The 23,683-nt window shown below is 44.9% G+C and overlaps 2 protein-coding genes across 3 annotated transcripts in view; both read left to right on the top strand.

The window, feature by feature from the left end:
* LOC118364963 (mucin-12-like) overlaps positions 1–11,304 on the top strand; it is a 47,616-nt gene extending 36,312 nt beyond the window's left edge. Inside the window, exons 4-6 of the mRNA XM_035746807.2 lie at positions 1,718–1,875; positions 1,997–4,504; positions 7,283–11,304. Coding sequence (XP_035602700.2) covers positions 1,718–1,875; positions 1,997–4,504; positions 7,283–8,202 — 3,586 coding nt within the window. The 3' untranslated portion in view covers positions 8,203–11,304. The remainder of the gene's footprint in view (positions 1–1,717; positions 1,876–1,996; positions 4,505–7,282) is intronic.
* Positions 11,305–23,439: 12,135 nt separating this feature from the next.
* Positions 23,440–23,683, top strand: part of LOC118365719 (E3 ubiquitin-protein ligase SMURF2-like) — a 107,613-nt gene continuing 107,369 nt past the window's right edge. Inside the window, exon 1 of one of the 2 annotated variants that reach the window (XM_052490612.1) lies at positions 23,440–23,506. In XM_052490612.1, coding sequence (XP_052346572.1) covers positions 23,461–23,506 — 46 coding nt within the window. In that variant the 5' untranslated portion in view covers positions 23,440–23,460. The remainder of the gene's footprint in view (positions 23,507–23,683) is intronic. The other variant, XM_052490610.1, reaches the window with a different exon arrangement.

Below are 23,683 nucleotides of genomic sequence, written 5' to 3'. Positions count from 1 at the left end.
TCTCCAACACCTAACCTCCCTCCTTCTGTACTCTTCCAGCAGTTCTGGGATGATGTAAACTTTCTCTCTAAATTTTGTCACCTTCGCTGAAGCTTTCTTTTTGCCACTTGCTGACGGTCTGCAATTAAACAGGACATAAAGCAAAATATCAACAATTAGTAAGTCATATTTAAATAGTCTGATTAAATTCTCATTACCGAAACACAAGTTCTCTCTACCGCAACTGGCCTTAAATTGCAGCGGGAATGGTGTTGCGGAGGATGAGGAACCTTAGCATGTTTTGCTAACCATAGAGAAGACATGCTGACTAAGCAAATGTTTACTCAATGTACATAATTAGACATTAATGAAGTATATTTTCATAGAACATTTTAAATCTTAACGTTTTTCTAAATGTGGGAAACCTACCTGTAATGATGATCAATACTGTTGTGTACGCAGTCTGACAAAAGAATGTTTAACTTTTAACTGGAGAAATGTAGAGATCTGCATCACTGGTAGCCATCTTGAAGGTACTGGTAGATGTGTTGCTTCATTCAAAATCGCACTGTCAGTTTTGCTTGAATGCTGCCATCTATCGACGGTTTCTGGTGAGGGTAGGTTTTAATAGTGGGTACAACATATCCTATATGCTTCCTGATAAACTCAGTCACTGTATCAGTATATTTGTCTATTATTCTTGGAAGGTACCCAGAACAGATCCCAGTCCGCGTGACCAAAACAATCTTGAAGCATGGATTCCAATTGGTCAGACCAGCATTGAGTAGTCCTTAGCACGGGTGCTTCCTGTTTGAGTTTCTACCTATAGGAATGGAGGAGCGAAATGGAGTCGTGGTCAGATTTGCCAAAAGCAGCGCGTGGGTAGGCATCACGGAAGTTGGCTGAGTGTTTTTAGCTGCGCAAGTACCACAGCTGATATGTTTATCGGACTTCAGCAGCCTTTTACTCAAATTTACTTTAAAATCCCAGCTACAATAAATGCGGCCTCGGGAAATGTGGTTTCCAGTTTGCATAAAGTCCATTGAAGTTCATTGAGGGCCGTCGTGGTATCTGCTTGAGGGAGGAGGATATCCACGGCTGTGACTGCAACTGAAGAAAATTCTTTTGATGTATTCTAGGTCGGGTGAACCAAAGGACTTGAGTTCCTGTATGTTATCACACTTACACCATGAGTCTTTAATCATGACACACACACCCTCGCCCTTCATTCCGCAGAGATAGGTATTCCTGTCTGCGTGATGAACTGAGAACCCAACTGGCTGGACCGACTCGGACAGTATGTTCTAAGGGATGCCATGTTTTTCTGGGCTAACAATGTAAGAAATAATACATAAACAAAATACTGCAAAGTTTTCTAGGAGCTAGGCAGCCCTCTGGTGTTTTATAATTTTAATAATTTAAAAAAGTACCTAATTTAACTAGGCAAGTCAGAACAAATTCTTATTTACAATGACGTCCTACCCCGGCCGAACCCTAACCTGGATGACGCTGGGCCGATTGTGCGCTGAACTACGGGATTACCAATCACGACCGGTTGTGATACAGCCTGGAATCGAACCAGCGTCTGCCGTGATGCCTCTAGCACTGAGATGCAGTGCCTTAGACCGCTGCGCCACTCGGGAGCCTGTCATTGCGTCCTCTTGGTCAGCTTATTGTAGATGTGAATGTGTTCTCCATAACCTACCTGGTTAAATAAATAACGTGTGTTCTTCCCCAGGCCTGCCGCTGGTCACACTGGATTGTTAATGGGCACATCCAAGCCAACCGCTGCCGGCTCCAGCAGACCTGCAGCTTCCAGAGTCGGTACCACAGCCCCCTCTACTGGCAGGACTACCACAGCGCAGGCACCCAAACCTACAGGCCCTGCCAAGAAAGGTGCACATGCCTTACAGGTTTTGTACCTGTAATCACCTGTATGCATCTCAAAATTAACTTGAAGGTACCATTTTTAGTTGAAGAGATAAGCATGTTTTAAATGATTTGGTCTCTGTTACAGATGTCAGCAGACCAGCAATCACTACCGCAGCCAGAAAGCCGGTAACAACCACCACTACCAAAATGACCAAACCTGACCCCCCTAAAGCGACTGCAGCCTCCAGACCCGAGCCCGCCTCCAAAAGGCCCCATCCCACCAAGGCGGCAGACACCAAGCCAGCCCGCCCTACATCACAGGACCCCAAGCCCCTGCCCACACGTAAAGCTCCTCCCACCACACGGCCCCCTGCCACACGACAGCCCCAGGGTAAGACCCCCCCTGCCTCCCCCAGCAACAAGCCCGTGGGCAGCACCGCACCCCAGTCGGTCAAACGAGCCTCTAAACCAACCCAGTCTGTCTTGCCCTTCACTGCTAGACCTGGAGCTCCCAAGTCTGCAGCAGCAGTGGCTGCCACAGCAGCAGCTGCCGTGGCAACAGTCGCCATGACAGCCACAGCAGAGCCAGAAGTGGCAGCTTCAGAAGTCCCAGGACCAGTGTCTGCATCTTTGCCAGCAGTGGCCCTAGAGTCCAGAGAAGAGGTTTCAGTCCCAACTCCTCAGGATACTACTTCTCCATCTCCACCACAGAGCCCACTCAGGCTGGCTCCTGCTCCACCACAGGATTCACTAGTCACTGTTGCCCAGGAGGAGAGGTCTGAACGACCAGAGACTGTCCCAGCAGCCCTGCCACAGCCAGCACCAGACCAGACCTTACACCAGGACATCCCTGCAGCAGTGGCTAGGGCTACACCCAGCCCTCTGGATTCCTCAGAGAAAGCCCAGCTCAACATGGATGAAGAAGAGGACGAGGAGAGGGAGGGCAGCCAGCGGGTGTCTGTGTCAGAAATGAGCGGCTCCCAGCCCACTGAAGAGTCCAGGCCGGGCTCAGCCGGCCCTGCGGGTTCAGGTTGGCGTGCAGGCGGCGCCCTGCTATCGGAGCTGGACTCTGAGGTGAGCTGCAGCCAGCAGGGGGCGTCGGAGCCGAGCGCCCCGGGCGTCCTGGAGGGCACAGAGAGTATGGATGACCTAGGAGACGCCAGTCTGAAGGGTGCCATCGACATGGAGGGCATGTCTGCCTCGGCCGGCTCGCCTGACTTCGAGAAGGTGCCCGACATCCCGACCAATGATTTTGATGACTACGATGAAGACGGAGACCGGGTGTGCGACATGGAGGTGGGTTCGGAACGGGCGGATGACCCGAGAAGAGCGAGGCGTGACGAGGATGAGGATGACGATGTGGAGATGGCCAGTGAAGGGGTGACTGAGAGCGGGCTGGAGAGCTACGGGAATGCAGACGAGGATGACTTTGCGGAAGATGAGAGACTGGACAACCTGAACCAAGCCCTGCCTGCCCTGGCCGCCCAGTGGGACCAACCCAACCCCAACTCCTTTTGTGACCCCTGGGCCCAGCCGCACCCCCAGGCTGCCTCAGCCTCCCCCCTGCAGACCCCTCCCAGCCCCTCAGACCCCTGGCAGGCTGATATGGAGACACCCACCCAGTATGCCACTCAACCCTGGCTGCAGCTGGCTGCCACACCATTTGTTCCAGCCCTGCATGAGCCCTCACACCAGCCTGCCCCTGCATCTCCACTTGAGATAGAGACCCTAGCCCCATTGCACTCCCTGTCCCCCATAGCTGCCTCCGGCCGCGGCATGTCACACTCCAGCACCCTAAGCGCTACGGAGCTGGCTGTCCACAGCAACAGCGAGACCAGCACCAGCACCCCAGAGGAGCTCTGTGACTACAACAGCAGCTCCGGGGTGGAGTCCCGCTCTGAGGGGGGGAAGCTCCACACCCTGCCTGCCGCCCTGGCCCCCGTGCGCTCCCTCCAGCCTGAATTGGAGGACCAGGACCTGGGCATCGACCTGGAGAGAAAGGACGGGGAGGTGGCAGAGACCCTGCCAGCCAACGAGGTCCCAGGGGACCCCGCCACAGCACCCACGTCCAACCCCTCGTCCTCCTCCACCACGGAGGATGAGGCCAGCGACACGGAGGGCGAGGCCCAGCTGGATGAGCTGGGCCAGGGCATCCACAACGCCACTTTCGACCACAAGCCCGGCGCCCAGCGCTGCCTGTCTGCCCTGGAGGAAGGGGAGGAGACCAGTGGAGGCGCAGAAGAGGGCGGCAACACCCCCCAGTCTGCCAGCTCGGCGGCATCCTACGCCTATGACATGACGGCGTCCAACTCCAGTAACCACTCCACTGCTGAGAGCTGCGCCAAGAGCCCTGGCATCTTCTCCCTGGAGGAGCTACCTGAGGAGGCCAAGGACCCGTCACTCATCCAGGAGCTGACCCTGCCGCCGCACGCGCAAAAGGCTGCCTCGGCAGACTCCCTCCTCGTCTCCAACCCAGAGGAGCAGCAGTACATGTTGTGTGGGACGCTTGAGACAGAGCTAGGGGACACGGGGGATCTGAAACCCCTGGACCCCGCGCTGTTCGTGGCCCCCCAGCAGCCTGGGGAGGGCCCCCGTGTCACCCAACCGCCCTACTACTCCACTGTCTGTGAAAACACTGAGAACTCTCTCACAGGTAACGTATAGTCCCCCCCTACTTCCCTACATACCCGGTAACACACCTTTTACCACCCCTCCCCAAAGCCCTCTGCTGTTTTAGTCATCATCGTTTTGTCCCCAACCTCCAACTGGGGTGGATATGATCGAAATGTTAATTTTTTAAAAACCGAGCAAAAATAGGGAAGGGAAGAAATAAAGACTTTAAATACAGCAGTGCCACTTCCCTCGTATGATATTACCTTATGAGTATATGGCTTAAAACTCCTGTATGTGCAATAGCTACAACTATTACAATTAGAATGTGTTTTTCTTTTCTTTTTAATGAACAGATCTGAAACATGAACTGGCATGGTTTGATTTGCATTGACTGGGCTGTTGTGACGCAGCTCTTAAGAAAAACCAAGAAGAAACACAACATAACAAAAGCAAATGTGGAATGAAATGTTCAACTTTGTGTATTTAACCGGTTTACTTTTTACTGAACAAGAAAATGCTGATGAATGTTGACTGTATTGTCTTGCCGTTTTCCATTGCGAAGAAACAGACATCTGTCCTCCTCTGCCTTCCCTAAGCACTCCCCCTTTCCTTCTGCACTTTAAGGTTAGGCTGCCCCTCCCCCTCTTTCTTACATTTGTCCTTTTTGGAGTATTTACCATTACCAAGCTTTAAATAAAGATGAGATATTTAACGTGACTCCTCTCTCCCGGACAGTTTTATTCAAGTGGGGAATGGGGAGTTGGATGGCACATATTGTATCGCATATGTTAAGCCCTATAACATATGAGTCGAGGTTGTCTCAACCTTATGTGGGAGACCATTACATACCCGTGGGGCCATGTGGATTCAAAAGTCTCCCAGCAAGGAAGCATTCATACCTACATACCTATAAACATACTCTCCTCACTCTACTCCCACCATCCCAGAATAGGGCTCAACGGAGACATTATGGAGTATGTCTATCAAACTCCCACCTCCTCTCAGCTGCTCCTCTTCCGCACTGTGACCCCCCATATGTAAGACCTGGTGGAGTGACCCCTTCCTTGCCCCGCTGGATTCCTCCATCGCCAAACGAACTGAGAAACGACGTCGAGAAGGTTCGCCATCATCCGAACCAGAAGAGCATCCCACCAGTGTTTTTATTTTCCTCTAGTAATGTGTGTGTTGCCTTTTGATGTTTCCGTTCTGCCTGACCTCTACATTGTTTGAGATCTCTCCGTTATATCTGCAAGTGCATGTCCACCGCGCACCATTTTTTTAACTGCACTGTTAAACTACTTTACCTTTGGGACGCCTTGTTTGCATGTCACTGACTGACACTCGTTGGCTTTGGTTTGGTTTGAGGGCCTGGTCCGAAATGGCACCCTGTTCCCTAAATAATACCCTGGTCAAAAGTAGGGTACTATATATAGGCGACGTGGTGGCATTTCAGACGCAGTCCAGTTCACATGAGGTGGTGCTGCTGTCTATGTACTGATGCATGGTGAACGGTCTTTGTCCTGCATGTTTCACTTACTCACCAGCTCCCGACGGGGACTGAAGGAAACTGTTGGTTGCTCACAAGAGTTTCTTTTAATTTCACAAGACTTATCGTTGGTAGTTACTGCATATACGGGAAGTTGGGCTGCTTTATTGCACACCAAAAAAATATATATTATCGGCATATTTTGTTTTGGGAAGTAACATTTTGAAAAGGTTCATGTAAATGGTTTGCGAAATTTGCTCTCTGCTTTAACTTCCCCCAGCCAGTGGCCCGCTCCTCCCACCTCTCCCACCTCTCCCTGCTGTCGTCATGTCTCCTGTTCTCCCGGAGTTTCACTTCACCCCTGTCCCCACCTCTTTTTAACACGCTTTGCTTTTCAGGCTGTCAATGTTGCACACTTTGCCTGCGATATCATGTGAGTGAGGAGGTAGTTCCTGGGTTCAGTAGTCATATGTTGACACACGTAGGCTATCCTAAACCATTAGGCGTTCAAACAGCCCCGGTGCCAGAAATGTATGAAAAACTGCCAAAATAATGGAAACACTTGAGTGAATGAGGATTGCGAAGTATATTAAAGCAGGTGCTTACACACAGGTGTGGTTCCGGAGTTAATTAAACAATTTAACATCCCACCATGCTTAGGCCATGTATAAATAATGAGTTGGCCATTATTTTGGCTACCATGGCTATGCCCCCATAGGGCATGAGTGGTCACTGAATGGTTTGATGAGCATGAAAATGTCAACCATATGCCATGGCTGTCTCAGTCACCAAGATCTCAACCCTGTTGGAACACCATATGGGTGATTTCTGGAGCAGCGCCTGTGATTTTCCACTGCCTTCACCGAAAAATGGAATTTCTCATGGAAGAATGGTGTCGCATTCCTCCCATAGAGTTCCAGACACTTGTAGAATCTATGCCAAGGTGCATTGAAGCTGTTCTGGCTCGTGGTGCCCCAACACCCTATTAAGACATTGGCATTTCCTTTATTTTGGCAGTTACCCGTACACTATAATAGTTGTAAGTTGCCTGTGATGACACCCGATACATCACTTTTCAAGCCACAAACACGCAAATTACAATCTCTCGACGCTAGATATTTAATGTGTAGATCACAAGAACACTACATCACTCAGTAGTTAAAAGTAAGTACTTAAACTCTTCTCACTAACGTCTCCTTGGTAGACTACAATACCCACAGTCTCTGTTCTCTGCTCTCACCCACACTGCACTGCTCCCTCTCATTTGTCTGTCTCTCTCTCTCTCTAACGCACGCTTCCCACTGGGTGTGATCTCCACTTTTTCCTCCCCAGGGCTCAACGTGCTCCCCCAGCCACACTGCCGCCGCGACCACAACCCCCACCCCCACTGTGACCTCTTGACCCCACCCAGGCTGACCTGTGCTGACCTGCCCCCCCGGAGCCCTCGCCTGCAGGCCAGCCCCCAGCTCCGCAGACTGGAACGGCACCAGCAACAACTACTAGAACTGCAGCAACGCAGAGAACAGCAGGGAAAACCCAAAGAAGAAGAGGCGATGAAGAAGGAGATGAAGAAAGAAGAAGAGGCGGCGCAGCAGGAGGAGGAGGAGGAGCTGAGGAGGGAGGAGGTGGAGCAGAGGCAGCAGATCATGCGGTGGCAGCAGGAGCTGGAGGAGCAGGCACAGCAGACGTCACCGCAACAACAGCCCCAGAAAGGTCAGGCAACAGTGCTGCTTTCGCCTTCCTCTGGTCTCCATACCATTTATGAAGCCCTGGAGAGTGATGAAGAGGGGAAGCAAATTGAGGTTAATGTCCAGCTCGAACAATGCGAAGAAGAAGCCCCGCTGGAGAACGAGGTTAACAGTGACCGTCGAGAGGTGTTGGATGAGGACGGAGCTGATAGCAACTCCACCTCCACTCTCAGTCCCTCTCCAGACTCCCCCGAGCAGGAAGAGTCCCGGGACGCCTCCACAGAATACCCTCCTCCCCTGGACCTGGACTGGGGGAAGAAAGTTGACATTGTCCAGCAGCTGATCAACCAGACCCTGCTGCTGACGGGCGACGGCTGCTCCTCCCTGCTCCTGCTGCCCGGAGGCACCTTGAGCCCCCTGGAGGCCAGCCTGTGGCCCAAACTGCTGCCCCCCCTTACCCCTCCCTCAGCCACGGTCACGTCGGTCAGCAGCTTCTCCCCGGAGGCCCCTGGCCAGTCCCCCCAGGGTGAGTGGACAGTGGTGGAGCTGGAGACACACCACTGAGGGATGTAGAGACGTGTGTCTCACCATTAATGGTTGCACACACTGTTGTAACCACCTCTTTTACCTTTCCTTGCCATTCATCACTGCAAATACAACACTACTGTTTGATACACTGAACTAACACCACTGTATTTTGAAACATGATACCTTTCGATTGGGGGGCAAAGGACACTGACACCACGGTTATATCAATCACAGACTGACTCGCACTGTAATTTTACACCTCTCTCTCATGCTAAAACTATGTTAGGTTACATACCAGCAGTCCCAGAGGGCTACTACCTTGATTAGACTGGTTGACTGAAGCTTCTGGGCCAGCTATTTGGGTAGAATAGTGACTACTGAAGCTAAAACTACTGGATTCTAACATTTATTTAACCTTTTATTTAACTAGGCAAGTGAGTTAAGAACTCAATTCTTATTTAGGAACAGGGGGTTGTTCAGGGGCAGAACGACAGATTTTTACCTTGTCAGCTCAGGGATTCGATCTTGCAACCTTTCGGTTACTAGTCCAATGCTCTAACCACGAGGCTACCTGCCGCCCCAGGTAGCCTCACACACGCAATATGTTTTGATGTGGGGGGTCCTAGGTGGTTCAGTTCACACTGAAGATGTTGAACTACTGACTTGGTTTATGATTATTGGTCTGAATTACTGATGACAAACTGCACTTGACTAGACCAGTATCCTATAATGATCACTCAATGCCTGCTTAGCTTTGTGCTTCAAAACCGTTTGATTTGCTCTAGAGCAGCAAATCATAGAAATAGAATCCCTAGAACAGTCACAGGATCCCCATTCCAATTGCCGAGGGCCTTTATCCTTTCTAGGGATACTATTTCTATGGGCCAAGTTCCTGCGTTTCTCTGATGTCAAACCAGAGGCCTTCCACCAGCTGAGGTAAAACACTGGTTGGCCGTATCTGTTAGAGTAAGGTTATTTATCGACTCTATGATGAATTCCACCATTTCAGGGTGGTATTTCACTAAGCAGGATCTATTTTGTGAAATACACCTGGGTGCTAATGAAATGAGGGACTGTTTCTGTTGCATGCTACTGCTGACTCGATGAAGGCCACCGGAAATATCGGTTTATTGTCTCTTTTTCAGAAGCACTCTCACGTTTTTGTTCTGAAGACTTGGCCCCATATCCTGGGTGCTTTTCCTCATGTTTGGGCTTGTTTCCGTGGTTACGGATGATGACATAATGGGGGTGGGAGTGGTCATGACATTGATATGAGGTAATGGAGAAATGAATAGGTAATTGAAGAGGGTCAGAGTGTAAGGAAACACAAAGAGTCTCCGAGTAGATTTCTCTGGGGATATAACCGGTTCTTCTGTGAGGCTGCTGGGTCCTCGCCTGGTCCCAGATCTGTTTGTGCTGACCATCTGCCCAACTCCTATGGTTAGTTTGGTGTGATGAAGACCATGGGCGTTGGGCAGATGGTCAGCACCAACAGGTTGCCAAGACGACACAAACCGATTTGGGATCAGTCGTGGGTTTTTCTGGTTAATATTGGGGTTAGTCATGAACTATATTTGAAGGATGGGTGGTACAGAGTTAACCTTGTGGATGTGTACATGTATTTGTGTGTTTCTGGGTGGAAAGGTACTGCATGTGAAGAAAACAATTTGCATTACCTCAGTGGATTGTGAATATAGTAAATGAGTATGTCCATCAAGCCTATAATATGGATTCATAGAGTGTTTGAAAATGGATTTATTGCGCCATGTACCTTCAGTTTGAAACCTGATCTGACATGAGTCAAACACTGGCTTTACTATTAGGGTACTTGTGTTCAAATGGGAACTTGCATTAAGCCTCACGGAAGTTGATTTTCTAACAGGAGTGTCATCTATTTAGCAGAAACACGGATTTTGCCATTGTGGTTGAACTTTGAGCCCTAAGGAGAGAGTCCACTGTGTGGGGCAACGACCCTGGATGGACAGAAACGGGTGGTTGGGATGAAGTGAACGCCGAGACACACTCCTTCATATACCATAGGGATGGACTCGACAGTTGATACAACCACTCTGCTGTGAGGCCAGGGATAGTAGATACTATATGTATCTGGAAATCAAACCCTTTTCCACCGTAGGCACAGCAAGCAAGGGCCCTTTTTTTATATAAATGGTAGCTAGATTCTCCCGTGTCTTTTTCAAGCCGTTTTTCCATGTGTAGCCAAGTGGCTGCCATTTTCTAAGGCAGTTTGGTACATTCCGATTTGAGGGCTCTGCCACTTCTACTCCAAGATCCCAAAGCGACACGCACAAGGCATCGGTCAAAGCTGGACTTTATCTCTTGTTTTTAAACGTCTCACTGTAGTGTTTTGTGTATTGTTAGTGTATAGTATTACCGAAAGGGGAGTCTCTCACCATTTATTGCAATGAAGTGAACCCACTGGATGTTTATTTTGTACTGTAGAGAATATTTTGAAGTACGGTAGATGAGGTGACATTTATTTATAGATTTGAAGCAGATCTTGTTTTAGAGAATGAAGGTTAATGGTTGTAGATGTAATGGTTTATTTAAATTCCAAGATGTGACCTTTGAACTTCCGTCGGTACCACACTTGTAGACTTTTTTCTTTTTTTTGTATGATGTTTTGCCTGCATTTCTTAAAGATCTTCTCAATAGTTATCAGGGGATATGAAGTGACAAGAGCGTGTTCAGTGCTTCCATGAACACGCGTTGGTACATTTCTGTATTTTATGGAACTGCTCAAACCATCTACAAACATTCCCGTCTAGCTGGTGTAGAAATTACACTGTAGTAAATGACAATATCACGCAAGTTACAGAACTATCACGCCCAATGGAGCATGTCTGGTAATCACTAGTACTGAAAGGTGTGGACTCTTCCCCTATTTTTGTGAAGTTCTGTCATTTTATTTTAAAATGAAGGGAAACTCCCTTCTAACTAATGTCTATTCTCGATGAAATGAGGTTGGCATTTTGACGTTGTGGAGTTCAAATTACGGCAGCTTGTTTAACTACGTAATAATTCCTTGAGGTTGTGTGACTTTGTGTCAACGGCTAATGTGTTTTGTCAATATTTCAATGCTTTTTATTTCGAGAAAATAAAATACATTTTCTTTTGCCATTTTGTTGTTCTTTTGTTATTAACACTTCCAACTTCTGACCTATTTAAAATGGTGGCCTGCTGCCCTCCCATAGCAAGTAGAAAAAAAATCAGCTTTCCTTTCCAAATACCTACCTTGGGGCTAGATTCAATTCATAGCGCAGAAGATCTGCGGAGACTGCATTCATGGTCGATGCTGCATATGTCCGCTTAATCGGAACAGATTGAATTATAGTTATGGTTTGTTACTTTACTTAGATTTACAGTCAATACATGGCAAGAGGGGGATAATGCTTTAAAAAATATATAGAATGTTAACTGACTTGCCTAGTTAAAAGGTTAACTTTCTAATGTACAATGACTACATACCCCAGCCAAAACCAGACTACGCTGGGCAAATTGTGCGACGCCCTATGGGACTCCCAATCATAGCTGGATGTGATACAGTCTGAATTCGACCCAGGGACTGTAGTGATGCCTCATGCACTGAAATACAGTGCCTTAGACCGCTGCGCCACTCAGGAGCCCAGAATGTTTTTGGTCTTTGGTAGTCTTGCTTGCCAGACAGTCATATATGGGGATAGGTTTGAGAGGTTTTTCCCTGGGCTAGAGGATAATGTTCCACCATGCTGAATCTTCAATGTGCAGAGAAAAACATGTTCTGTTCTCCCTTCCTTTCTTTTACAGACATCAAAACACAATTTAGCGTAGACTTGTGCTATGTTTGGTGATTTTAGTGGTTGAAGAGGAACTGACAAATGGGGGTATGTCCACAGTCCTGTGCCATAAAGGTCCAGACATTGCCCTTAGACATACAGGTCTAGGATCAGTTAACCCTCCACTGGCTTCACAAATCCTACTCAAAACCATCAGGGGAAACACATCTGACCATAGATTTAACAATTCTGACGAGTGCAAGGACAGTTTCTTGGATTATTCTGGAGACGTTCTAAAACAAATTAACAAACTGTTTTATAGAGACTTTGAACAGCAGACCATGAGTTTACGCTACTGTTGGACCAAATCAAACTTTATTTACATAGAACGTTTAGCAAAAGTAAATTCATGACATCTATCTGAAACCCACAGAATGAATGATCCAGAGTTGCTTTTCTAAAGAGTGTTTTCCATCTGACAAGATGCCTTCGTCTTAATTAATTTGTTTCTTTGTAAACTTTCTTTCCTGTGTAAGTCAGTATGTGCAAGTCCGTATATGTTCAGTTAGGTTCCCCTTCCGATTGAAGCTTTTCCCACAGCCACCACAGCTAAATGGTTTCTCTCCTGTGTGAGTCAGTATGTGCCTCATTAGGTCCCCCTTCTGAATGAAGCTTTTCCCACAGTCACCACAGCCAAACGGTTTCTCGCCTGTGTGAATCCTCATGTGCCTGGAAAGATGTCCTTTGAGTTTGAAGGTCTTTCCACAAAAGGGGCAGGTGCAGGGTCTCTCCACGTGACAGAGTCTGACATGGGCCTTCAATTTACAGGTGGAGTTGTAGAGTTTTTGGCAGAGGTGGCATTCGCTGGGTATCTTCTTGGCGAGAGTCACATGCTCCTGCAGGTCAGCTTTCAGAGCAAACGTTTCACCACAGTCACAGCAGCAGAGAGCTTTTCTAGACATGGTGCTGGGTTTGTAACAGTGTTCCCCCATTGATAGGTTGGGATTCAATGGTGGACTGGGATGGAATGGTGACAGCAGCCTAAGTCCTACTGGGTCACTGCTTACAGCTGAGCTGTGGCTGTAGGAATTGTTTTGATTATCTGGGGGTCACAGGGAATGTCGAGAACCTTTAGGTGGGTAAAAGTGACAAAATGTGGGAGATCCACTGGTTTAGAGGCACTCTCTCTGTTCTCCACCGTCTGGGTTTGGGGAAGAGTAAAGGACTGAAGTGGGTTTTCCTGATCACATTTACTTTTCACACAAAGAGGAGGGAATTTGAAAACTATGACGTCAGCCTCCTGCCCTTGAAGCTGCTCTTCCTCCTGACAGGTCGAGAGTTCCTCCTGTTCCTCTTTAATCAGTTTGGGTTCTCGGTCCTCCTGCTGCAGACTGGTTCTCCTCTCCTGCTCACAGTGCTGCTGCTCAGGGGGAACCTCCTCTTCAGTGACAACAAGAGATAACTGAAGGGACTCTGGAGGGAAGGTGAAGAGGAGCAGAGATGATCTGTACCACATAAATAAAAATGACACTTCATCTCTATGTATATACAGTACCAGTCAAAAGTTTAGACACATCACCTCATTCCAGGGTTTTTATTTTTACTATTTCCTACATTGTAGAATAATAGTGAAGACATCAAAACTGTAAAATAACACTTATTGAATCATGTTACCAAAAAAAAGTATTAAACAAATCAAAATATATAAGCCTTGACAGCTTTGCACACTCTTAGCATTCTCTCAACCAGCTTCATGAGGTAGTCACTTGGAATGCATTTCAATTAACAGATGTGCCTTGTTAAAAGTTAATTTTGGAATTTCTTTCCTTGTGTTTGTGACAAGGTAGGGGTGGTATCCAGAATATAAACCCTATTTGGTAAAAGACCAAGTCCATATTAGGGCAAGAACAGCTCAAATAAGCAAAGAGAAACGACAGTCCATCATTACTTTATGACATGAAGGTCAGTCAATATGGAACATTTCAAGAACTTTGATAGTTTCTTCAAGTGCCATGATGAAACTGGCTCTCATGAGGACCGCCACAGGAAAAGAAGCAGAGGATCAGTTCATTAGAGTTACCAGCCTCAGAAATTACAGCCCAAATAAATGCTTCCGAGTTCAAGTAACAGACATCTTAACGCCAACTGTTCAGAGGAGACTGTGTGAATCACGCCTTCATGGTCAAATTGCTTCAAAGAAACTACGACTAAAGGATATCAGTAAGAAGAAGAGACTTGCTTTAGCCAAGAAACATGAGCAATGGACATTAAACCGGTGGAAATCTGTCCTTTGGTCTGATGAGTCCAAATTTGAGACTTTTGGTTCCAACCGCCGTGTCTTTGTGAGACGCAGAGTAGGTGAACGGATGATCTCTGCATGTGTGGGATTTATTTGGAATTTAGGGCACACTTAACCAGCATGGCTACCACAGCATTCTACGGCGATATGCCATGCCATCTGGTTTGCGCTTAGTCCCACTATCATTTGTTTTTCAGCAGGACAATAACCAAACACCCCTCCAGGCTGTGTAAGGGCAATTTGACCAAGAAGGAGAGTGATGGAGTGCTGCATCAGATTACCTGCCCTCCACAATCACCCGACCTCAACCCAATTGAGATGGTTTGGGATGATTCGGACCGCAGATTAAAGGAAAAGCAGCCAACAAGTGCTCAGCATGTGGGAACTCCTTCGTGACTGTTGGAAAAGCATTCCAGGTGAAGCTGGTTGAGAGAATGCCTAGAGTGTGCAAAGCTGTCATCAAATCAATGGGTGGCAACTTTGAAGAATCTCAAATATAAAATAAATGTTGATTTGTTTAACACTTTTTTGGTTACTACATGATTCCATGTGTTATTTCATCATTTTGATGTCTTCACTAATTATTCTACAATGTAGAATATAGTAAAATAAAGAAAACCCTTGAATGAGTAGGTGTGTTCAAACTTTTGACTGGTACTGTGTATACATAGATATACACAGAGCGTTTAAACATGCCTGAGTGCACATACCTATATTCTATTTCATTAGGATTTTAGTGAAACTTTTTCATTATGCACGGTAAATTGTTATATATATATATTATACATATATTGAATGGTGATCACGGTTAGCCTAAACAACTTATATATTCATCAAGAATAAGTGCAGCTAGATATTTGTAGATCTACATGCGAACCTTTTCTAAATAGGTTTATGTCCGGTGTTATCTGCAGCAGTCTCCGTAGATTATCATTCTCCTCCTGGTACTCGACTACCGTTTTCTCAAATGCCCCGAAAATCTCCACAGCAGCCGCTGTTAAACGCTCATTTAAGAACACTTGCAACATCTGTAATGTAGACATTTTCAGTCGACTGAAAGGTGGGTATTAAGCAAGTATGGCCAAATATACTGGAAATTAACCCCTTTTGTCTGTGGTATGGCTTCGTCCACGAAGAAAAATGGTGACAAAACAAACCCTCTCCCAGTTTTACGTCCGTATTGTCTTCTTCTGTTTCTATCAGTCAGTGGTGAGCCCGTAAACAGATCACACCACCCCCATGTGGATGGATGCTTACAAGATAATATAATGTTTCTAAACCAGCCAGGTCACCTGTGATACAAGTCAGTATTCGAAATCAACCCATGTCTGAGGACGTCGGGAGGTGACGTGGAAACCGACCACTACGGGCAACAGTGAACGCTGTTACCTTCAAGTCGGTTTCGGTTTTGCTAGGGTGTTGTGAATTGGGATGGCAGATGGGCGTAAGCAACTGCCTCTGGTGCCAATGGTTGCATTAACAAAAATCTCAAAAACAATTTAGCTGAATTCCAAAATGCAATTTTTGGCACCAGTGGCAAATTCTTAGGTAACATTTTCTGCTTCTGGTGCCAATGGTTGCATGTTCAAATCCAGCAAAGTTGTTTTTGAGATTTTCATTTTAAGTCTATCCCAAACCTTAACCCTTACCTTAAACAATTCAGAGCTAATGCCTAACCTTTACCCTTACCTTAAACAATTCAGAGCTAATGCCTAACCTTAACCCTTACCTTAAACAATTCAGAGCTAATGCCTAACCTTGACCCTAACCGTAAAAATTCAGAATTCATGTCTACGCTTAACCTACTATGACATTTGGAACAACTTCAAAATTTGACATTTGAGAAGATGAACATCTAATTCTGAAGTGAGACTGAGAACTTGCTGTTCTAAACACTTCCACATTGATGTGGATGCTACCATGATTAAGGATCATCCTGAATGAATCCATGAATAATGTCACAGAAGTACAAATATCACATACCCCCCCCAAAAAGAAACCGCTTACCTCCCCTATTATCGTAATGGTGATAAGTTAGTATGTCTTGGGGGTATGATATTTGTTCATCTAACTTTCTCACCTATCATTATTCAGGACTATCCATAATCATGGTAGCGTACACATTAACGTAGAAGTGTTTAGAAACATATATTGTTATTTACAATAAAAGTGACTCTAAATGACCCAATACATGATTTACTATTCTTTTCTATTGGGCACAAAATAATCAGAAACACAACCAAATTAAACAGCAAATGCATCCAACGAGTTTGTAGAGTCTGAAGCTTGATGTAATAATTGCGTGCTGGGAATAGGGGACCAGATACTAAACGTTTGATTACTTTAATACACATGTAAGTGAATTTGTCCCAATAATTTTGGTCCCCTAAAATGGTGGAACTATGAAAAAAATGGTTGTAATTTCAAAACGGTTCACCTGCTATGGATGGAAATACACTCAAATTAAAGCTGACAGTGTGCACATTAACCCCATAGTTATTGTATCATTTCAAATCCAAAGTGCTGGAGTACAGATCCAAAAGAACAAAGAATGTGTCACTGTCCTAATACTTTTGGAGCTCACTGTAGGTCAGATCAGTCGTCATAGTTGATATTATGAAGCTATTGCTGATGCATAAGATAATACAATGCCTTTGGAAAGGATTCAGACCCCTTGACTTTCTCAACATTTTGTTACGTTACAGCCTATTCTAAAATTGTAAAAAATATAAACGTTTTCCCTCATCAATATACACGCAATACCCCATAAATGACAAAGCAAAACCAGGTTTAGACATTTTTGCAAATACATTTTATTTATATATATATATATATATATATCTAATGAAATATTACATTTACTTAAGTATTCAGACCCTTTACTCAGTGCTTTGTTGATGCACCTTTGTCAGCGATTACAACCTCAACTCTTCTTGGGAATTATGCTACAAGCTTGGCACAGCTGTATTTGAGGAGTTTCTCCCATTCTTCTCTGCAGATCCTCATAAGCTCTGTCAGGTTGGATGGGGAGCGTTGCTGCACAGCTATTTTCAGGTCTCTCCAGAGATGTTTGATCGGGTTCAAGTCCGGTCTCTGGTTGGGCCATTCAAGGACATTCAGACACTTGTCCCGAAGCCACTCCTGCATTGTCTTGGCTCTGTGCTTATGGTCGTTGTCCTGTTGGAAGGCGAACCTTCACCCCAGTCTGAGGTCGTGAGTGATCTGGAGCAGGTTTTCAACAAGGATCTCTATGCACTTTGCTCTGTTCATCTTTGCCTCGATCCTGACAAGTCTCCCAGTCCCTGCCGCTGAAAAACATCCCCACAGCATGATGCTGCCACCACCATGCTTCACTGTAGGGATGGTGCCAGGTTTCCTCCAGACGTGACGCTTGGTATTCGAGGCCAAGGAGTTCAGTCTTAATCTTGTTTCTCATGGTCTGAGAGTCTTTAGGTGCCTTTTGGCAAACTCCAAGCGGGCTGTCATGTGCCTTTTATTGAGGAGTGGCTTCCGTCTGGCCACTTTACCATAAAAGCCTGATTGGTGCTGCAGAAATGGTTGCCCTTCCCCAGATCTGTGCCTCGACACAATCCTGTCTCGGCGCTCTACGGACAATTCCTTCGACCTCATGGCTTGATTTTCGCTCTGACATGCACTGTCAACTGTGGGACCTTATATAGACAGGTGTGTGCCTTTCCAAATCTTGTCCAATCAATTGAAATTACCACAGGTGGAAACCAATCAAGTTGTAGAAACATCTCAAGGATGATCCATGGAAACAGGATGCACCTGAGCTCAATTTCGAGTCTCATAGCAAAGGGTCTGAATGCTAATGTAAATACTTTCCGGAGGCATTGTACGTCAGTGCACTATCACTTATCTACCTGCAACATATTTGGCTTGACAGTAACAACAAAAAACGTTAAAGCCATTTTTCTCAGTTTCACTGTTTGCGTAGTTATTGCACTTTGCCTTTGTAGGGCAGTAGCCAAAAGTATCTAGCCAAAACTCGACTTGACGTTCAGTATCTTCTCTCTCAAGTTGGAACGCCCATAATGTTAGCACCGCAGTGACGAACCAGGTATATAGCTTGAAAATGTACCTCAATCCAGGGATGGTAGGTGTCACTCAGTGGAGGCTGCTCAGTGGAGGATGGCTCATAACGGCTGGAACAGAGCAAATGGAATGGCATCAAACATATGGAAACTATAGGATAATTATGTAATTAAGAAGATTGAAATACTGCTTATTTTGAATTGTCCCCAATCACTACCCTGGGACATTGGGATCTTTTTTAAGACCAGAGGAAAATGTGCCTCCTACTGGCCCTCCAACACCACTTCCAGCAGTATCTGATCTCCCATCCAGGGACTGACCAGGACCAACCCCGCTTACCTTCAGAAGCAAGCCAGCAGTGGGATGCAGGGTGGTATGCTGAAATGGCATGTGACTCTCGCCAAGAAGAGACCCAGTGAATGCCGACCTCTGCGAAAAACGCTACATCTTCACCTGTAAATTGAAGGCCCATGTCAGACTCTGTCACGTGGAGAAACCCTGCAACTGCCCCTTTTGTGGAAAGACCTTCAAACACAAAGGACATCTGTCCAGACATATGAGGATTCACAAAGGAGAGAAACCGTTTGGCTGTGTTGACCGTGGGAAAAACTTCAATCGGGAAGGGGAACCTAAGGAGGCATGTACTGACTCACACCGGAGAGAAACCATTCAGCTGTGGTGACTGTGGGAAAAGCTTCAATCGGAAAGGGAACCTGAACTTGCACATACTGACGCATACAGGAGCGAACGTCCACAAAGAAAGAAACAAATAGAGAAAACAGAATGAAAACAAAAAGAGGAAACAAATTAGGACAAAGACATCTTGTTAGAAGATGGACAACGCCTTGGAAAAGCAAGGCAACTCTGGATCATTCATTCTCTGGGTTTCAGATAAATAGATGTCATGAATTTACTTTTGTAAAACGTTCTATGGGTATCTGCCAGAATGCTAGTAATGCTTCAGTGATACACATAAAGTTTGATTTGATCTAACAGTAGAGTAGTTCAACTCACAGGTCTGATGTTTTCACATCATTATAAACTGGAATTCCTGCTAGTTTGTTTAGGAATGTCTCCAGAATAGTCTGACTTATGTTATTGATACATTAAAAAAATATATATATAAATAAAATGTGTCCTTGCATTTGTCCACTAATATTTGTTATATGTTTTGTCTTAATGTTGCTCATTTATGATATTGATGTAATCTTGTATATTACATTTTTAAATACTGTTAATACAATGTATTTGGTAGGCCCATTGTGTGTGTCCCTTTTATATACAGACCAAAATCCCACAAATTTACCATGCCTGCTTCTTTTTGCCTGCTTTTTCGTATATCTGAAAGGGGTAGGTGGTACAAAAAATAAATAAAGGAAAAATTAAACCCACATCGAACTTTAAAGGCAATGTTCCTGCGTTAGCAGACTCCATTCATGGTAAACGCTGCTTAAAGTGGGCTCAATCAGAAACGACCTTCAAAAGTGTACTTCGGGATTGTGGCCTTCATCTACTTCCCCAGAGTCAGATGAACTAGTGGATACCATTATTATGTCTCTGTTAGAGGTCATTCGAGATAGTTTCGCGGACCAATGCTAACTAGTGTTAGCACAATGACTGCGAGTCTATGGGTATCTGCTAACATGCTAGTAACGCTTCAGTGATACACAGCATCTCCATGTGGATGGAGTTTTACTTCAAGCTCCAGAAATAGATAACTTCATTTGGGGAAACAGTTTGAATTAGTAATAGGATTATCTTTTTTTGCATGAACTGAATTGAAAGACAATGCATTTTAACACAGGCGACTCTTGACAACTGCAACGGCTTGGGACTGATGTGAAAACATGCATTTAAAAAGAGAATGCGCTTATCGGGAGCAATTACAAGGGGTGTCACTGAAATGGGACTGGACAAACACTGTTGTGCACTTAGAACAGAGTTTTCACTCACACAAAGTGCACTTATCAGGAATCGACTTTAAATCACTACTTCTATAAAGACTCAAACAATATCCTGAATGATCAGCATTAGGTCAAAATGTATGACAAAAAGACAGATGGAAGGAGATATTTTCTGGAAAGTGTAAACATTTTTTACGTATCAATAACATCAGCCAGACCATTCTCTCATCACCCTGAGAGACATTCCAAAACAAACAACCAGATATTCCTGTTGGTAATCATGTGAAAACATCAACAGACTTTCAACAGCAGACCAGTGAGATTCACATAATACTGCATACTACTGTTTGATCATCACCTCACCCTTCAAATAAAAATGAGACTTTATTTACAAAGAATATTCTGTTAAAAGTAAATTCATCACACATCCATTTATCTTAAGAGAACAGCATGAATGGTCCAGAGGTGGTTTGCTAAGGCCGTGGTCCTCATCCTGCTTTTTAAAATTCCCATCTGTTTTCTTTCTTCCTTCCTTCCTTTGTGGACCTTATCCACATGTTTCACTAGATAAGCATTATGAGTGAATCTTTTACCACAGACTAAGCAGCCATGTTGTTTCTCTCCTGTGTGAGTCTGTATGTGCACCTTCTGCTGCCCCCTCCGATTAAAGCTTATCCCACAGTCACCACAGCTAAATGGTTTCTCTCCTGTGTGAGTCAGTATATGTCTCATTAGGTCCCCCTTCTGAATGAAGCTTTTCCCACAGTCACCACAGCTAAATGGTTTCTCTCCTGTGTGAATCATCATGTGCCTGAAAATATTTGAATATTTGAAGGTCTTGCACAAAAGGGGAAGGTGCAGAGTTTCTCCATGTGACGGATTTGGACATGGGCCTTTAATTTACAGGTGGAGTTGTTGCTTTTTTTTGCAGACGCTGGATCTCTTCTTGGCGAGAGTCACATGCCCCAGCAGGTCAGCTTTCAGAGCAAACGTTTCACCACAGTCGGGGCAGCCATACGTTTTTCTAGACATGGTGCTGGTTTTGGAGCGGTGTTCCCCAATGGTGGGCTGCTGTCAAGTCCTACTGGGTCGCTGCTTACAGCTGAGCTGTGGCTGGAGGCATTGTTTTGTTTATCTGGAGGGTCACAGGAAGTGTCTAGACTCTTCAGACAGGTCATAGTACCTCCTGATCACATTCACTTTTCACACAGGGAGTAGTGAATATGGAGTCTTTGATATCAAAGAGTCCTTGAAGCTGCTCTTCCTCCTGACTGGCGTTGACTTCCTCCTCTTCCTCTTTAATCTCTGTGGGCTCTGGGTCCTCCTTCCCCAGACAGGGGCTCCACTTCTGCTCACAGTGCTGCTGCTCATCAGGAACCTCCTTTTCAAAGACAGTGAGAGAGAGCTGCAGGGAGTCTGGAGGGAAGGAGCAGTCTTTAAACATCAGTGTCAATAAAAACTGAAGTCAGTGAATTGAAGAAGTAAGCTGAAATTGTAATAAGAAAAATGTTGAACTAGAATCTAAAAACTATTTTCAATTACTTATCAATAAACTAAACATAAAAAGCTATTTGCTTTCAACATTTTTCCATCATGAATTATACATTCAATCTCACCTCCTGTTTTTTTTGTGACAGGCAAGGTTTTTATTAATTCACAGTAAAAAATGTAAAACAACTTCTTAAAATGGTTTAGACTATGATCACTGTTAGCCTAAACAGTTTATTAATTGAGTATAACTGTATATAACTATATATCCAGTACCAGTCAAAGGTTTGGACACACCTACTAATTTGTACTATTTTCTACATTGTGGAATAATAGTGAAGACATCAAAACTATGAAATAACACATTTGGAATCATGTAGTAACCAAAAGTGTTAAACAAATCAAAATGTATTTTAGATTCTTCAAAGTAGCCACCCTTTGCCTTGATGACAGCTTTGCACACTTGGTATTCTCTCAGCCAGCTTCACTTGGAATCCTTTTCCAACAGTCTTGAAGATGGGGGACACTAAGTAGACCAAAGCCAGCCATTACTGCATTGGTGCCTACGGGAGAGCCAAAGGATTTGTTCGTATATTACAGATTTTCCCCACACACAGTCATGGTAGTACATTTTGGCCTAATTTTATGACAAACCAAATGTGTTCTGCGCATTATGAGCCCAAACTCATCAGTTCGTAGAGTAGAAGAAACATCAATGTTTGAGGTCTGTGCAATTTCTCAAAGCGACCTGAAGCAGTCTAGGACAGCTCATGTGAGAAAGCATGCTAATGCGAGAGGGGGATAGCCCACTTACACAGACCAGAGCGTTTACCTTTTTTTTAAATGGGAAAACGCTGTAAAGCGTCATCTCAATTCATTCAGTATCTCTGGCTTCCACTTTTAAAGTAGTGGGGATTTCTATGGGTTGGGAGTGATCTGCCAATGATCAGAGCATTGTCTTCTTCAAATTGGGTGCTATGGTTTGTTAATGGCTTTAAACTATATCAAAGCAATCTAGTGGCCACAAATGAATAACATGATTTGGTTCAGGACTCCAACACTGCAGGTGGCGGGCGGTTAATCATCAATATTAGCTTCAGATTTTTTTCAAACACAAAAGAAAAACCCAATTGACTACATTAAAATGTAGATAGCCTCAATGATGCTGCTCGCGCTGTCACAGACACCATAATGGCACAAATAAAGTTTAGACGTCTTTCCATCTCTATATTTAGGTACAAACCTATTCTACTTAGTTTTATATCCGGTGTGATCCTCTTCTCTTGATACTACATTACTGTTTTCTCAACTGCCCCGAAAACCTCAACAGCAGCCGCCGTTAAACGCTCATTTAAGAACACATGCAACAGCTGTAGTTTAGATATTTTTAGTTGTAGTTTAGTCAACCGAGAGTTGGGCATTCAGCTAGCACACTAGCTTCGTAAATGAGGAAAGAATGCTGGTAAATGAACAAACCAGAAAATCCAGTTTGTCTTGTATTTGTATCAGCGAGGGCGAGTCCATTTTCAGTCAACTGAAAGTTGTGTTTTCAGTTAACATAGTTTTAGTGATGTGTCGTTGGTGAACAAAAGCTCTTTGTGAACGTCGCGAATCGCATACCGTACTATTTATTACTCTTTGCGCTCCAGACATAGAGGGGTGGAGCACAGTGTTGCCAACTCCTCAGTAAGGAAAGTAGCTATTGGCTGTCCTAAAAGTCGCTAAATGACATCATCACCTAATTTGGATAATTGGCCATGTGCATGTAATTGTGATGGATGCTGTAGGAGAGAGGAATAGCGTCGTGGGAGAGACAAAAAGTGAGTAAAAAAAACAACTAAATATGTTTAGAACTACAAATTAACTTTCTGCAGTCGATTTTTTTATGCCACAATTCCAACCCTCCTCCTTAATCCGGGTTTGGGACCGGCAAAAGTGACCCAAAAGAGACACTCTGGCGGAGTTACTTAGTTTTTTATTTTATTTTTTGTTTTAAT

This window comes from Oncorhynchus keta, chromosome 32 (genome assembly GCF_023373465.1).
Source record: "Oncorhynchus keta strain PuntledgeMale-10-30-2019 chromosome 32, Oket_V2, whole genome shotgun sequence".
In the NCBI taxonomy this organism is placed as follows: Eukaryota; Metazoa; Chordata; class Actinopteri; order Salmoniformes; family Salmonidae; genus Oncorhynchus; species Oncorhynchus keta.
This window is presented reverse-complemented; position numbering and strand designations above follow the sequence as displayed.